General features: G+C 36.4%; 1 protein-coding gene across 2 annotated transcripts in view; it reads left to right on the forward strand.

Annotated features, from left to right (window-relative positions):
* LOC121317193 (signal-induced proliferation-associated 1-like protein 2) overlaps window positions 1-17,001 on the forward strand; it is a 158,898-nt gene extending 141,897 nt beyond the window's left edge. For both annotated transcript variants that reach the window (XM_041252859.1, XM_041252860.1), the window contains 3 exons: window positions 8,261-8,381; window positions 14,500-14,581; window positions 15,420-17,001. In XM_041252859.1, coding sequence (XP_041108793.1) covers window positions 8,261-8,381; window positions 14,500-14,581; window positions 15,420-15,566 — 350 coding nt within the window. In that variant the 3' untranslated portion in view covers window positions 15,567-17,001. The remainder of the gene's footprint in view (window positions 1-8,260; window positions 8,382-14,499; window positions 14,582-15,419) is intronic.
* Window positions 17,002-17,331: the final 330 nt, after the last annotated feature.

Below are 17,331 nucleotides of genomic sequence, written 5' to 3' on the forward strand. Positions count from 1 at the left end.
TAGAATCCGGAACAAATTCCATCCCGGAGGCATTTAGGTCCAGGACAGGGACTTGATCCTTTACATGTAGGGACTGTCCCTGTCCATTTAGGGACAGGTGGTCACCCTACAGTGGCGGCCGTGGTCAAAGAAACTTACTTACTTACTTTTTTCTGTTGTGACTGACAGCACTTTTCACTCTTCGGGTAAAAGTATAGCTCCATGAGAAGCTAGGTTAATTTTCTCCGATAAGCCACAGAAAAAAGGAAAACGGTAGCCCTTTTGTCATATTAATTGTATAAATTAACTGTTACACACTGCAAACGTACAACAAACGTTTAAAATACAACATTACTATTGTATTTTAGATTTCAAGACCAACATCAACTTACTTTGCATAAAAAATTTTTCTAAACAAAAGGTGTTAAAGCAGTGAAAGTTTTCAACAAATTTCGGCACACCCAGTATACTCCGTTTGTTAAACTTAAAAAGTGGCCAATAAAATAATTAGATACCGGTTTGTTATTACAAAATGGCAAAATTTTTTAATATAAAGAAGCAATTCAGACAAACGTATATTTTCTGGAGCAAGGCACATTCACTCAAGCTGTATCTTGAAGCAAAGGTGACTGATGGAAAACCTCCTCCCAAAAAAAAAACCTTTTGGAAACAGTAATTATTTTTCAAACATTTCTTGTCATTTTGCGTACCTTCTGGCTGACTGACAGTGGTGACAGAGAGAAGACACTGAGAATAACCCTCTTCTTTGTTCTTTGGTGGATAAATTGTATACACGCACACTAACTTGCCCTGGAAGTTTACTTCACAACTGACATGTTCCTTTCGACTTGCTGGACACTTTAGAGCCCAGTGAAGATTTTTTTTTTTAAATCTCCAAAATGGTCAGCTATCTTTGACCATGCCAGCACACAGTTACTGAAAAGTAAACAAGGCTAGCAATTATTTGCTACCCTTGGATCAGCCAATCCATTCTGTCATACCAACTACTGTGAAATGACCTGTTCTTAGCAATTTACAATTTTTGGTTGTGGTCCCTTCAGTTGGTTTCATAGGGAAGTCAATATAATCTAGCGTGGGAAACTGAGTCATAATCAGCCCATCACTACCTCATCAGTATTTTATCATTTAACACTTGCACATGACATGCACCCAAAAAATAACAAATATTGTGTTTCTTACCACTGTCCCGTGGCAAAACGAAACATTTTATTTTCAGTAACAAAATATTGTGTTTCTTACCACTGATCCCATGCAAAACGAAAACTTTGCAATTTCAATCAGCACTCATAAATTATGGCAGTAGTGCTTCAGCAGGGAGCCAGAGGATGTGGTTGGTTCCTCCAATTAAAACCTTTGCTCAGATCATGTGATCTGCTAGTGAAGGTACAGTGTTTCAGAAAGACAGGCTCTACATCTGTGGCATTCGGGTCATGTTGCTAGATAGAAACACAAAACCACTGTTCTTAAAAGTTTTAATTAGTTATCTCAATACCATTAGTCATTTTGAATGTTAAATTCAAGCTTTCAGGCTAGATTGAACACCTCTCTACCCAGACGAGTATATGTGGTGAAAAAATAGTGATTTAAAGTTATCAATCTTCGGAATATGAACACATCACAGCTTCAGTGTTAACACAATAGCTGTCCATCTTTATAAATTTCCTTATTCCCACCCTCCCGAGCCATTGATTTGTCAACATTAAGACGGAACCCGCCCCTGGGATCCGTAAGGAAACAGCTATTGGTCAGAAAGGTGAGTAAACTTATGAAGTCTTGCGTTCGTTGTAACGGCACTGCAATTAAATTATAATGAAGGTGTCTTTGAGGCGGGATAAAGTAGGACAGTTAGACAAAAGACAAAAAAGCTACACAACAGGTTTAAAATGTGTGCGTTGTTGGCTTTGCCATAAAGCATGGCAATCACAATGTTAAAGAGAGTTTGGAATTAATGGAAAAATAGTATGTGACTGGAGAGAAAACAAAGACAAAAAATATGGCAAAATAAAAACAAGCTGATAGATGAGGAAAGTGTTTATGGCTGTGATGTAGAAAACGTTTTGTTTGGAGTACTTTTGAATGACTTTAATACACAGTGTAACTTGTTCTTCATGTCAGTGCAACGCAGTGGTGTGTGTGTGGTTATGGTTATGACTAAGAAAACAAAAGTAATGTATTTGTACAGCTGGAAGTTTAATGCAATTGTACTGCGCTGTATGCAACACTAAGATGTTTTGATAACTGGTTATTAGATGGTGTACTGTTTAGTTTATTGTTTTGTTTTTGGCTTTTTAATTGATACAAGCAGCACTGTTTAATACGTAAAAAAAAATTGTACAGCAGATTTGTAAAAGCCAATGCAGCTGGAACTATATTGTCCAAGTATGGTTTTGGAAAGAAATGTTCAGTAACGCAAAGATATGTTCTTGAAGTGTTTGGGTACTTGATAAGCTAAAATAAAATAGGTTAATAGAGATGTGATGTAGGATGTAGGCCCTATAACTTGATTTTATTTACTGGTGCACTGTTTATTACTTTTTTAAATCCATTGAAGTATCACTTGTCAGTGGTTTACAGTGTTACTACTGGAATTTCCAGAAATAGTATGTTTTGGTTTATTTTGACATTGTACTTAAGCTGACTTGAAACAATTATTTTGACATTTTCTATTAGCTAACTAAAAATGAAAAACAGCAGTGTAAAGTTATTAATGGAATAAAATATTGCAAACAAGGGTTATTTCAAAACTAAACCTGTGTATCTTTATTTAGGTGTTCGCTGTTGAAATAGTGTTTTCCTAAAATGTCTCAAAAAGGGAGGCGCGGCTCATATATATATGAAAATGCCCATTTACAATAATTCAAATGGTTTTTATTGCAAATTTTTTTTTTTTTTTTTTTTTTGGGGGGTCTGTTAAGGTGCTTTAACCTTGCTGGATAAAAAAATAATAATAATGGAAGCCAAGCATGTTCTCCCTGGTTTGAGCAGGCTTTTGAAATAGGCATGTTGCTCCCAATAAGCTGAGCCATATCTGTCACTAATATCAGCTATACAAATTGCCTGTCACAGCTGCTGTTCAAGAAGACTAATTTCAGTTCTAAGTCAGTGACCACTGAAGCATTTTGAGTCACCCTATAAAAACAGTTTGACAGTTCTCACTTCAGTGTAATTGACATTTCCATTCATTCTCACTTATCTGATGCTTGTGTCTGAAGATCTGCTAGGTGCATTTGAGTTGATATGTACTTTGGCAGAAATGACAAATTTGCTCACAAGTACATCTTATGTAAGGTATCAACCATCATTGAGCAACAGTGGAAACTAATTCTATTGATTTACCTTGAGAAAAGTTTTTGGAACAGTTTCCCAGCTCTGCCTGTGGATCTATGCAAATTCAAACAATGATCTACCAAGCTGGCACAATTGTCGCAGTTGCTTATCCGGTGGTAATCTTGTTAGATAGCAGCCACACATTTTCTAATGAAGTAGGCATCTGTTGAACTGCTTAAGCTTGATGCTTGTAAATTTATACGTTACACATGCATTAGTATAGTAAAAGACAAAGGGGTCCTTATCCCAAGTGATCTGCAAAACACAAGTGGCAACAATGCCGCACAGCTCTCATTCAACTGGAGCTTTCATACAGTTAATTCTTTATCAAACTATTGATTCAAAAACTAAGAAGCTTGGCTGACTTTTGAATATGTTTATATCAAATTAATAATTTTTAAGTTACAAAATGGTATTAGTATATGTAACAGGATGGCTGTAGGGGTGACGTCAGGTCAGAAAGAATAACACAAGCAGGCAGTACTGGGGTTGAAACTGAGACGCTGATTGGTTAACATGTAGAAAACAGAAAGTACTGATTAGAGGAGAAACCTCAAAATGGAGTGAAGTAACCAGTGGAGTACCACAGGGATCAGTATTAGGTCCTCTGCTATTCCTAATCTACATTAATGATTTAGATTCTGGTATAGTAGGCAAGCTTGTTAAATCTGCAGACAACACAAAAGTAGGAGGAGTGGCAAACACTGCTGCAGCAGCAAAGGTCATTCAAAATGATCTAGACAAGACTCAGAACTGGGCAGACACATGGCAAATGACATTTCATAGAAAAAAGTGTAAGATACTGCACACAGGCAATAAAAATGTGCATTATAAATATCATATGGGAGATACTGAAATTGAAGAAGGAATCTATGAAAAAGATCTGGGAGTTTTTGTTGACTCAGATGTCTTCATCTAGACAATGTGGGGAAGCTGTAAAAAAAAAAAAGGTCAACAAGATGCTTGGATATATTGTGAAAAGTGTTGAATTTAAATCAAGGAAAGTAATGTTAAAACTGTACAATGCAATAGTAAGACTTAATCTTGAATATTCTGTTCAGTTCTGGTCACCTCGCTTCAAAAAGGATATTGCCGCTCTAGAAAGACTGCAAAGCAGAGTGACCAGAATTATTGTGGGTTTGAAAGGCATGTCATATGCAGACAGGCTAAAAGAATTGAATCTATTCAGTCTTGAACAAAGATGACTACACGGTGACCTAATTCAAGCATTCAGAATTCTAAAAGTTGTTGACAATGTCGACCCAAGAGACTTTTTCGACCTGCAAAAAGAAACGAGGACCAGTGGTCACGCATGGAGATTAGATAAAGGGGAATACAGAACAGAAAATAGGAGGCACTTTTTTACACAGAGAATTGTGAGGGTCTGGAACCAACTCCCCGATAATGTTGTTGAAGCTGACACCCTGAGATCCTTCAAGAAGCTGCTTGATGAGTTTCTGGGATCAATAAGTTACTAAAAACCAAATGAGCAAGATAGGCTGAATGGCCTCCTCTCGTGTGTTAAATTTCTTATGTTCTTATATACTTTTTCAACATCAAAATTCCATACTTTTTCCAGATTTCCATTTGTTTTCACCAGACTTGTATTTTAATTAGTTTCTACTAGTTTTTTCGTAGTTATCCACATTGACGGGCAGCCGACAGACCATTATGGCTTTTTGATCCAGAGCAGAAGTTGCTCTTGGTTTTCTAAAAGTATTTGTCAGAATCTGGAGGTGCATATCTAGCAAGAGACAATGCAGGCATGCAAAAGAGAAGTAAGATACAATCTAAGAAATGTCCAATATTTGAGAACTGTGTGGCATTATTTACAAAAAGAATATACAAAGTTGTATACTGCAAGTATACATGTGCCAAAATAGGATAGAATAATGCTACCAATAGTATGCTAAAACCAGACAATTTTGGCAAAAAGTAGACTTGAAATATATATCTTTTTTGTAAGGGATGATATAGATTCTGATCTCTCTATTAAATGCTGAACACTATGGGAGGTGAAAAATAACAAAAATGAAATAATAAATGTGCGCACATTATATATTAAAATGTGCAAGTATCGTGTATTAAGCATATAAGTCAAATACTAAATACAATACACCCTCGCTATAACAACCCTGTTTGGGTCCAAAGCCTTTTGTTCTCTATAGTAAAAGGACAATCCAAAATGAACAATATAAGTTAAGGAAGTCACATTGGATAAAGGCATTAGCTAAATTATTATTATTATTATTATTATTATTATTATTATTATTATTATTATTATTATTATTATTATTAATAATATTAGTACTGTTTTATTGTTTGACTTTCTTCATTTACAGTATTTGTCACTACTAGCACTAATTATAATAATAATAATAATAATAGAATATATCTACACTCTGCTAACGGTTTGGTCCCGTGACTGTTGCTGCACTTGGTACAATAAGTTACGAGCAAGCACCATACATTTAAAATAAAAATTACTGGTACATTTTATTAATCAGATTAAAGAAATAAAAAAAAAAGCGATGTTAACATGCTACGTGCTAAATCTGAGTCAGTGATAATAACTGTCGTGTTCAATTTTTTTTTTTTTTTTTTTCACAATTTAATAGAGGTAACAACAAGATAACAAAATGTGACTCTTGGCAATCAGAGAGCTTGTACTTCCAGTTTGTAACTTCGTTTAAAAAAACATAGCCTTCAATATAAACGTATATACTTTGGCTGTCGTAGTGTCCGTTTTAAACATTTGACATATACCAGTGCGCTGCTTGAGTTGTCAGGAGTGTTACATGGGGCAATCCTCGCGGGCTTTGGTCACAAGCAATGTGTACGTGTACGTCACCCCGGAAATCACCATTCATTCATCATTACCAATGAAAAACATTGATCCATCTAAACGTGTATTACCAGGATGATCTGTGAGCGGAATCTCAATTGGGAAACCACTATTTGAATAAAGCACAGAACCGATACCGAGACTCGATTTGCTAGTCAATCATTCAATTGGAGTCTCGGTACAACTGCACGTGAACTTACTTAGTGCAATTCCCTGTGCTCACATATTACCCTTTACCTACACGTGAAGTGCTGTGCAATCCTCGTGCCTAAATACAAATATACATTTTAAACACTTGTGCGCATAACCCATATTATATCCCATGTACCAACTACAATACACCAACATTAACACACCACACGAAGCGGGGCAAAATTGCCACAGCACACTAGAGTATTTGTTTTGTGTTTGAAACTGGATGAGACAGAAGTGCAAGATGCTCACCTATAGACTATCTGAGGATGGTTTAAGAAGTTTATTATGATTATAAAACAAGGAAAGAAAGCAGGCTACTACAGGTCTTTGTTTATTATATTCCCCTTTGTTTAATTATATGTAGGACATTGCAAATTCAGTATTTTAATCCCTATTGCATTTAGTCATTATCAGTCGAAGGCCTTTCAAATAAACACATTGACAAATCTAGCAGTTTTAATTTGACTTCATGTGACACTTATTGTATATTGCAGCAGGCTTCATGTGTCTTCAGATTTCTTGCAAGCAGGTGCCAAGCAGGTGACAACTGAAGTGTCGCAGCAAACAGAAGCAATTGGAATGTTAACAAGGCTAGCTTGCACTGACCGCTTCTCATCAGTACTGTCATTACAGCTGCATTGCTTCAACAGAAGTATGCAAAGTGCTGGGGGCTCCTCAAACCATTAGTCACTTTGTGGAAATGTGTATTTGTTTGACTCTACAGTAGATGTTTGTGTATTCTGCATTATTACTTTTGTCATTTTAGTTGTGTCGTTTATCTGACAGGTTTCAGTCTACAGATTGATGTTCGATTATATAAATTAAGTACGGTGAAATGTGTAGCATCTTCATTTACTACTTTCTTGTTGTCTTTTTTTTTTTTATCTAAGTAAAAACTTTTATTTAGAGAAAATTCTGATATGGGATTTTAACATTGTCATTTTCATATTGGAAATATCTACAGAAAACCATGGCTTTTCATTTGGTGGCTAAGGTTTTGGAAAACAGACACAGATCAGTGTGCTAAAATACAGTATATAATGCTCTTAGTGAGACAAAATATTAATTGATTCATTGTAAGGTACAGTGCGGGTTGATAGGTAAGGAGATTGCTGTTGCAGGAGACAGTGTAATTAAACAGTTGTCTCAAAAGTTTTAAAAAAATATGCACGACAGTGTCTGACGTATTGAATGTTGAAAGAAATTAGGCATAATATTATTTAATCTGCTACACTGGCTAGCATTGTGTAAGCATTGTTTTATTTGGGTCTTGAATAACAGGGTATTCTATTTAAAAACAGCTGTTGTAGTGCAGATGGAGCTTTTGCTTTTGCTTAAGGAAAGCTCTGCATTTAATTCCAGGTCTTGACTCGGATGAGGATCCCGGTCCTGTCTGTCATCACAGTGGCTTTCTAGGTTACAATTTGGCATGGAACAAGAGTTTTCGATATTTATAAAAGATTTGTGTCTACGCTTGTGCATGCTTACATGGGGAAGAGTTTGTCTTCATTTTTTTGTAAATCATATATGTTTCAGGGTATGTGTGTGTCATGTAGGTCTCACCAGATTTGAGCAAGAACAATGTGCTGATCAGATCACCAGGAACTGATCTGAAAGAATCCGCTTGTCCTCTGATATATGCACAAGCACTTTCTCTGGGTTTGCCTCTGGATGCACATATCGGAGGAGGGGCTGGCACTAGTTGTCATAGCTATGATGCCAAACCCTTCAGCCCTGGCAAGGACAGCAAATTAAATGCATTTTGAATATCCCAAGTCTGTCTATGGCACTAACAGGATTACACTGCTAACCATAGAAATATGTAAGTGTTCCCTTGGAATACTGCCTTTGATGTGAAAGCTTTATTTTCTTTTTTTCTTTGGGGCGCTGCAGACCAGAGAGTTGCATCCTTTTGCACCATGAATGACATGCAACAGGAACAGGCTTTGCAGATCTCCGAGGTGTTGTCCAGACAAATTGCAGAAGCAGAAGGGAAGAACATTGATGAAACTGGGTATGTACTGAGTTTTTTAAATTAATCAAAATCTTTATCTAATGTTGACTAACACCTTCATCAGTCATATGACTATCCCAGAACAGAGGTAACTTCTTAATTCACTTTAAACAATATTTTCACAGTGCATTTTAGGTATTTGCCAATTCAGTCTATTTTATTTATATTCATTTGGAATTGGTATACATTACCAACTTTTTTGATGTTATGTAGAGTTGATTATTTTTGTTGGGGCACTACATATCCCTTTGGCTTGGGTTCATAAAATTGAAAATGCCAATCCAGTTTAAGGCTGCATTCACACTGGGTCTGTTTGATATGGACTCGATCTGGTTCAATTGATTTGAAACAATGTATCAGTGTGCTTGCTGTTCACACTTCTCTGTGAGCAAAGGGACCGAATTAATTTGGATGCAAATTTTTTCCATTCTTTTTCCATCTTTTTTCAGGACCAAGTCCATTTGTGTTCACAAGCATGTTTTAGATTCTTACATATTGCTGTGGAAGAAAGCACTGGGGAGCATTTTGCTTTCATGTATTGAATGCCTACAGAGAATGCAGTTTACGCAATTCTGCATGGTTCTCATGCTGTCAACATTAACAAAATAATTTAACAAAAGACTATGGATATATTTTACTATTTTTGTGAGTTCTGCCCAGTTTGTCTTGGATTTTGGTGCCTGACCAATTTTCTGTCAGAGCTTCAATTTCTTCCACTGTCCATATCTCCACAATGAAAAACTGGAACTTTTTTCTTTCAATTCACAAATGCCACAGCAGCTCTGAAGCCATTAAAATAGCAGTATATAATAACACAATAATAGTTTGAAAATTAGACATCGGGTGAATTTATTGCAGATCATAAGAACTCATTATTTTCTTTGATATTGTAATCTAGTCAACACTTGTTAAATATACAAAAAGCCAGATTTATAAAATAGATCAGCTATTACCATTTAAACATATGGTATACACTCCTAATCAGAATGATTAAATAAGTATCCATAATTGTTTATTTATTTTCAAAATGCATTACTCTACTATTAACTTGTAGAGCACACTGATGCAGTTTTGTACTTCATGTACTATATATATAATATAGGCACATACACGCGTGCACACACACACACACAATAGCAAAACCGGGAAAATTTATAATTTTACTGTTTCTGACTGGGACGACAAATTAAGGCTCAAACTGTGACAATTCCAGTTTTCATGGGATGTCTGGTGACCCTAATGTAGTTCCCAAAGGCATTTTTAGTTTTTTTTTCTTGTTTCCTCAGAATATGAACTAAACTGTGCACAAAATGTTTAATTCTAACACAGTACATTAACACCTCTGTCTCAATCTCAGTCCAAGCTGCGTGGATCTTCCAGCAGGTGATGACATCACTCTGCTGACACTTCCCTCAGCTCAACTACACAGACAGTGGCCCTGTGTCTACCACGCACAGGCAGTCTCACTCAAGCTAAACCCAAGCATTTATCATTTAAGTGCAAAACAAACCTTGTTCAATTACAATTCTAATAACATGTCACAGCTAAGGCTGGACTGCAGTTGTTTAATAACAATTACACAGCTATACTTTCAAACAAGCACTTCATATGACAATATGAGTTAAGCAGCTTAGTTACTTTTTAACAAGGTTCAAACTTTGAGGTTTTTCATATGCGCATTAAAAGCGCAATTTAACTATTTTATCAACTTCTATGTGTTGTAATTACAATTAATTACTCTACTTCCACAAGGGAAAGTTAATGAAATTATACTCAACTGTTCCTTGAAGACGACCCAACAGTCTGCAGAATATACCTTCCATTGTAGCTTTTTTTCTTTTTTTCACTTCATTGCACTTCATCCTATATCTTCAAAACCCACGCTGGGGTTTTTGCACACTTCCCGCGTGTTCCTTTGTCTTCAAAATCCAAGTGGGGGTTTCACACACAGCCTGTGTGTTTTCTTCTTTCCTTGAATGTTTCGCTTCGAAGGCAGACAGTCTTGTTATGCTGTGGTTATGACTGGAAACAGAAGCTTATATTTGAGCCAGGAATGATTCTTTTTTTGATTCATAGATAAACTGACTCGCAGACGTCTCTTTCCTATCAGCAGGAGTCCTGAACACTGAGCTTTCTTTGACGTTCATTTATTGCAGGGTATAGAATGTTCTTGCAGTCGAAAGGTATAAAGCTTAATGCTGCCTTCTCTTATGGAGCCATGTTAGACTCAGAAACCAATTTGGGGACCAAATCGGAAACCAGTTCCGAAACCAATTCAAAGTTCTGGATGCAAGTTGACAGTTCTTATAGGACTTTCACATAAAGACATTTCCCATTATCCCTACAACTGTCTTCCATTGTTTTGGACAATGGGTTGCCTCATCCTGCATGGGATGAATACACTATCTAATTATGACTTCCTTCTGCTCTCTCGAGCTTTCATTTCGTCCATAAATTCTGATTGGATACTCCAATCTATTTACGATCCTGTAGAGACCCTTTGTGTTGGGTTCAGTTAAAGTCCACTGGTCAGAGAATTCACTACCCACTCCTTTGTGCTGGGTGCTCAGAAGTTGCTCCAGTTAATAGTTCACATGCTGCCCTGCATACTGTGTGCTCAAGAATGAATCCAATAGATTAGTTCAGATATGTACTTATAAAAAAATAGTTATTAATGCCTGACAATTGTGCCTACAGGACCAAACCCAGAGTTTAAATGGACCCAGTGTGAACACAGCCTTAGATAAAGGTACTGCCTGGATAATTTAGTACAATACATTGACGTAGCTGGTTACTAAAGGAAGATTCAAGCGCCCAGATATTATAAACACAAATCTAGAATTGTGAGGCAACAGAATACCACTGATTTTCAGTTTTTACAGAGATAATAATAAATAAAATGCAAATTGCCAAATTCAAATCAATGAGAAATTGATTTGGATTTGGCGACTTGCATTTTATTTATTATTATTTTTAAACAGTGGTATACATAATGGAAAATGTCTTCTGCTGTTAAGTTTTACATATTTGCATGTTCTTGCAAGAATTACAGAATATGAAAAGTATGCTAGCGACATTCATACCCAGCCACGGCTGCAAATCTAAAGGTTATCATTATAACTTCAGTCAACCGTATGCTGCCATAAACATGACAGTACAGAGAGGTAAGACATGTGGAATTGAATCAGTGGATCTCCTAGATGTATGTAAAATCTGAGACAAAGGGGCAGAGATTTTTTTTACAAAGCATGGTTTGTCACAATCAGATAAGCAGATTTTTAGATCTATGTAAAAACATACATACATACAGTGCTATAGTCGGGAGCCATGGTTAAGAGACTTTGCTGTTTATCTTCTGCCTTACTAATAGAATGAAAGGCTACTGGAATGACATTTTAGGGCAAATGGGAGCCACGACCATCCCAGCTTGTAAAGGAGATTACTGTACATACAGCTTGACTATATCTGTTAGCGGAGCATAATCTGTCTAGAATGAGGTGCTCTGCATTTCTATATCATTTAAGTTTCAGGTTTTTTGTTTGTTTTTTTTTGTTTTTTTTAATATGTAGAGTTTAACAGTACAGTGGCTTGCAAAAGTATTGACCCCCCTTGGCATTTTTCCTATTTTGTTGCCTTACAACCTGGAATTAAAATGGATTTTTGGGGGTTTTGTATCATTTGATTTACACAACGTGCTTACCACTTTGAAGATGCAAGATATTTTTTATTGTGAAACAAACAAGAAATAAGACAAACAAACAGAAAACTTGAGCGTGCATAAGTATCCACCCCCCCCCAAAGTCAATACTTTGTAGAGCCACCTTTTGCAGAAATTACAGCTGCAAGTCTCTTGGGGTATGTATCTATAAGCTTGGCACATCTAGCCAGTGGGATTTTTGCCCATTCTTCAAGGCAAAACTCCTCCAGCTCCTTCAAGTTGGATGGGTTCCGCTGGTGTACACCAATCTTTAAGTCATACCACAGATTCTCAATTGGATTGAGGTCTGGGCTTTGACTAGGCCATTCCAAGACATTTAAATGTTTCCCCTTAAACCACTTGAGTGTTGCTTTAGCAGTATGCTTAGGGTCATTGTCCTGCTGGAAGGTGAACCTCCGTCCCAGTCTCAAATCTCTGGAAGACTGAAACAGGTTTCCCTCAAGAATTTCCCTGTATTTAGCACCATCCATCATTCCTTCAATTCTGACCAGTTTCCCAGTCCCTGCTGATGAAAAACATCCCCACAGCATGATGCTGCCACCACCATGCTTCACTGTGGGGATGGTGTTCTCGGGGTGATGAGAGGTGTTGGGTAGCGTTTTCCTTGATGGCCAAAAAGCTCAATTTTAGTCTCATCTGACCAGAGTACCTTCTTCCATATGTTTGGGGAGTCTCCCACATGCCTTTTGGCGAACACCAAACATGTTTGCTTATTTTTTTCTTTAAGCAATGGCTTTTTTCTGGCCACTCGCCCGTAAAGCCCAGCTCTGTGGAGTGTACGGCTTAAAGTGGTCCTATGGACAGATACTCCAATCTCTGCTTTGCAGCTCCTTCAGGGTTATCTTTGGTCTGTTTGTTGCCTCTCTGATTAATGCCCTCCTTGCCTGGTCCGTGAGTTTTGGTGGGCGGCCCTCTCTTGCCAGGTTTGTTGTGGTGCCATATTCTTTCCATTTTTTAATAATGGCTTTAATGGTGCTCCGTGGGATGTTCAAAGTTTCGGATATTTTTTTATAACCCAAGCACGCACCACTTTTCCGTTATTTATTTTTTAGAATTTTTTTGAACAAGTTATTTTTTTCATTTCACTTCACCAATTTGGACTATTTTGTGTGTGTCCATTACATGAAATCCAAATAAAAATCCATTTTAATTCCAGGTTGTAAGGCAACAAAATAGGAAAAATGCCAAGGGGGGTCAATACTTTCGCAAGCCACTGTAGCTGGTTAATAAACTTTTATTTTCACTAGGTCAAAGGGCCTTAACAGAAATACCCATCAAACACATTTTTACTGTTAAGGACATCATTTAGCACAAGTTATGGAGTATCAGAATCAGAGGATAACGTATGTGGATGTCTGTCTTCCTGTCCATAGATCAAATTTGCATTTTTACATTCTGTGTATGTATAGGTCATCAAGGTCTACAACTATGACTGGTTATGTATGTTGCTGATATACTTACTGACATTGTAGGATTGATCAAGGTCTTTATGCCAAAGTGGAAAATGCATGTAGATTTTGAAAGCTGGAACTGAATGGTTATGCTTATGCTGATTTTGAACGACAGTATTTACCTTTAAATCCATCTGCTTTATGTTTTATACAAGTTTAGGATTGCAGAGAGGATTGTAAGGCTAGGTACAGGACCAAATGTCTGCTACAACTTACATTATGTCTTATTCTCCTGTGTCAAACAAGGACACTATATTAAGACCTGAATTAAAGGGGAAGTTTTATAATTCCCCCCTTGGTGTTGGCCAAATAACAAAATGTAATTGGCACAGTGATGTACATAGTATACAACAGCTTTATGGAGAAATTATTCCATTACTACACCAGTTTCACTAGATTGAGCTATGAAAATAAAATGCTGAATACTAATAAACCCAACCTCACTTGGTAAAGACACGACTGCATGGCATGCAGAGTGAGTGCAGGGAGTGCAGATCTGCATCCTGGCTGTGTGATGTCTCCAGTCACATTGGTTCTGGCACTCCCGCTGGTTAGGGAGGCAAGACCTTTAGTTCCCCTGAGCTTTGCGTGGAAGCCATCTCTCCATAACCTTGGTAGCAACAGAAACTTGGGGGAAGGTGTAATTTAACCATGAACATTTTTCAACCAAGTGAATCCTGTGTGGCATTCAAGAACTGCTTCTGTATAAGGTATATTTTTGGGGGATAAGTCTAGTCATCCATAACTTTTAAACATTCAGTCATAAAATTTGTACAATTTAAGACATTTCTTAGACTATTAGACAAGCCATTTGTATAAGATTAATCTTGCTTTTTAGTAAATTATTATTAATATTGTTATTATGTTTATGCAGTATATGTGTTTTTATACCATATTTTGTAATGTGATGGATGTAATTCCCTTTATTCTCTTTTTTGGTATTATTTAGGGAGAATTCTCCAGCTACTCTTACTGGGAAGGTAAACCAACTGGAATTGATTCTCCGACAGCTGCAATATGACTTGCGAAAGGTAATGCATCTTTTGTAGTTGATGTCTAAAACTTAAGTCTTTTTACTGGTAGCCATCCTTAGGTGCAAATATATACGTCTTGCTCTCGATAATTTAGCCTGTAGGCTTAGCCTGTTACTGTAGTGGTAGCAGAAATGTCCCCATGATATGAAGCCCAATATTGTGGCTCAAATCTCTGATCTATTATTTTACTCTCCCATTATGGTGAGAATATGGTTTATATGTCAACTGACAAATAACAAAATGTTTGAGTACATAACAAATCCAAGGAAGCACTTATCAAGGCAGAAATAGTGATTTTATGTCATGATTAAAAATTATATTTGCAAAATGTTAGGTGCATGTGTAAGTAGATAAAATAATAAAGATGGATCTAAGTTATCTACATTAGCACTGCCATGATAATTGAAATGATCTGATCGATCATATATACATATATCCAATTACATATTAAAATTGAAATTGTAATATTTCGTCTCGTGTGAACTGTGATGAACATCAACTGTTCTGAGCACACTGATCCAATGCTTGCCGTCCCATCCGTCTGGTTCATTTAGAGATTGTTAGTAAAGCATTCTCAAGGCTGGTTAAATAAGCACACAAGGCACAAAACAGGCAAAGACATTCTAGGTGTTAAGGGTTGAAGATCTTAAACTACTGATGTATCAGTGGTGGGTGAAATTTCCAGTGGAAATGATTTACTCTTCATTATAGACTCACAGGAACTCGCAGTGGAAATGTAGCTCAAGTGATTGTGATTTGGTGGCATTGGCCTTTTTCATCATTAGCCTTCCAGGTGTTTGCACTTTTAAGATGCTTGATTTTATTATCCCACCAGGAAAAGGAAGACAAGGCTATCCTAAAGGTTGAAGTGCAGCATTTGAGGCAAGACAACATGCGACTTCAGGAGGAGTCTCAGACTGCTTCTGCTCAGCTGAGGAAATTCACCGAGTGGTTTTTCCACACCATCGACAAGAAACCTTAAATTACACTAAAAGCCCTAACTGGTTCACTCAGTAGAGGAATGTAAACATAGGGTTCAAATACAATTACTTAATAGTTGTTGTAGTAGCTATAGTCTGTGTCTGACCGTGTTCAGCTGACAATACCAGCAGTGATGGGGTAGTTGAAGAGAACTAAGTCATATTATTTATCAAGTGGAGCTATATGGGAATGTGCTTTAGTTTGTGCTCACTACAAAAAAAAATGAATGTATCTCATGGTGTCATTTCAGACAAATCTATAAACAAGAAAAACTTCTATTCTTAATTTGTTATAAATCATAAGGTAACGTAGTCCACCATTTTAAACGTTTAATCAGTGAAGATATTAACCAACCCTATTGGCTTTTCAGTATTGTAAAATAGAAGAGCCAAGCAGTAACTTTGATGTTAAAGGTGCTCTATTTTTTGTAAGTAGTTTTTATTTCCACTGTCAGTGTCATAGCAATAAGAAGGTATAGTCAATAGTCACAAAACTGTGTTTAAAAGTTAGCACTAATGTGATCAAATATTTGTTTAAATGCAGTTGTATTAGAACTTATTTATTTGCAGGAACAAATGGTGCCTGATATGAAAGTGTTTGGTTTTCTTTTTTTAAACACATGCCTTGTTAACGGCTCACTAATTTACTCACCACCTATTCTTTTTCTTTCTGTATAGTTTACTTGCAGCTATAACAGTTCTAATACCTTGTACTAGAACTAGGGTGTGAGCCAACAAACCACTTTTACAATGCCAAATGTGTTCATCTTTGTACAGAAACTCTGAGGAAGTGTCTTGTATTTAACACCATTATTTAAGCTTATTTAACCTTAATGTTTATTTTGTTAAGTTTTTTTTTTATCTGCACTATGAAGAGGACAGCTTCCTGTAAGCTGGCATTTCTATAGCTTGTCAGGGCTATACTGATGATTTCTAGAAACTCCAACATTTGGATGCTGCTAGTACATAGTTCATTGGTTTGTATGCTTTTATGTCTTTATTTGTAAACCGTTTCATATAAGATGGGACATACATTTTGCTTTTTTTAAATAAATGTAGAACATAAAAACACATACTGTTTTATGTGGTCATTTGGCTTTTGATTGACATGTGTACAACATACAGTAGTAACATCACTGTTCAAATTATAATAATGCATGAGAACTCAACCACGGTTAAGGGTTTGTTAAAATCCCAATACATCTTACCGGTTTATAGCTGTCACCCCATGCAGAACTTACGGCACAGTTCTGAAATTTTCTGAAAAAATTATATTTTAAAAAAATTAAATGGTGTTACATTAGTGCAAGCTTTGTTTTTGTAATTTATAATAATGTTATAGTTTTGTTGGATGTCTCTTGTTATGACAGAAATTTGGCACAGTTTGAGCTATCCTTTGCTTCACAGTCCACACCAAAACTGCACAATGTGACATCTTTTCTAACAGACACTCCACACACAATGTATTCATGTATATGTTCTCATTCTACTTGCAGTAAAGTTGCTTTTACACAAAACATGTGATGTTGCCCCAGTTTCATTGCTCTGTTTGATGTATTTCCATTTTCATTGTATGATGACAGGTTAAAAGAATTAAATCTCTTCAGCCTATAAAGAAATAAAGTGAAGAGGGGGCTTAACTGAAGTCTTTAAAATCATAAATGGTATAGATAAAGTTAACCCAGGTCACTACTTTAGATTTAGTAAAAATGCATGGAATAGCCAACCAGCAGTGTTTAATAATGTGCCAGGGCACAAGCCCTGGTA

This window comes from Polyodon spathula, chromosome 6 (assembly GCF_017654505.1).
Source record: "Polyodon spathula isolate WHYD16114869_AA chromosome 6, ASM1765450v1, whole genome shotgun sequence".
Classification (NCBI taxonomy): domain Eukaryota; kingdom Metazoa; phylum Chordata; class Actinopteri; order Acipenseriformes; family Polyodontidae; genus Polyodon; species Polyodon spathula.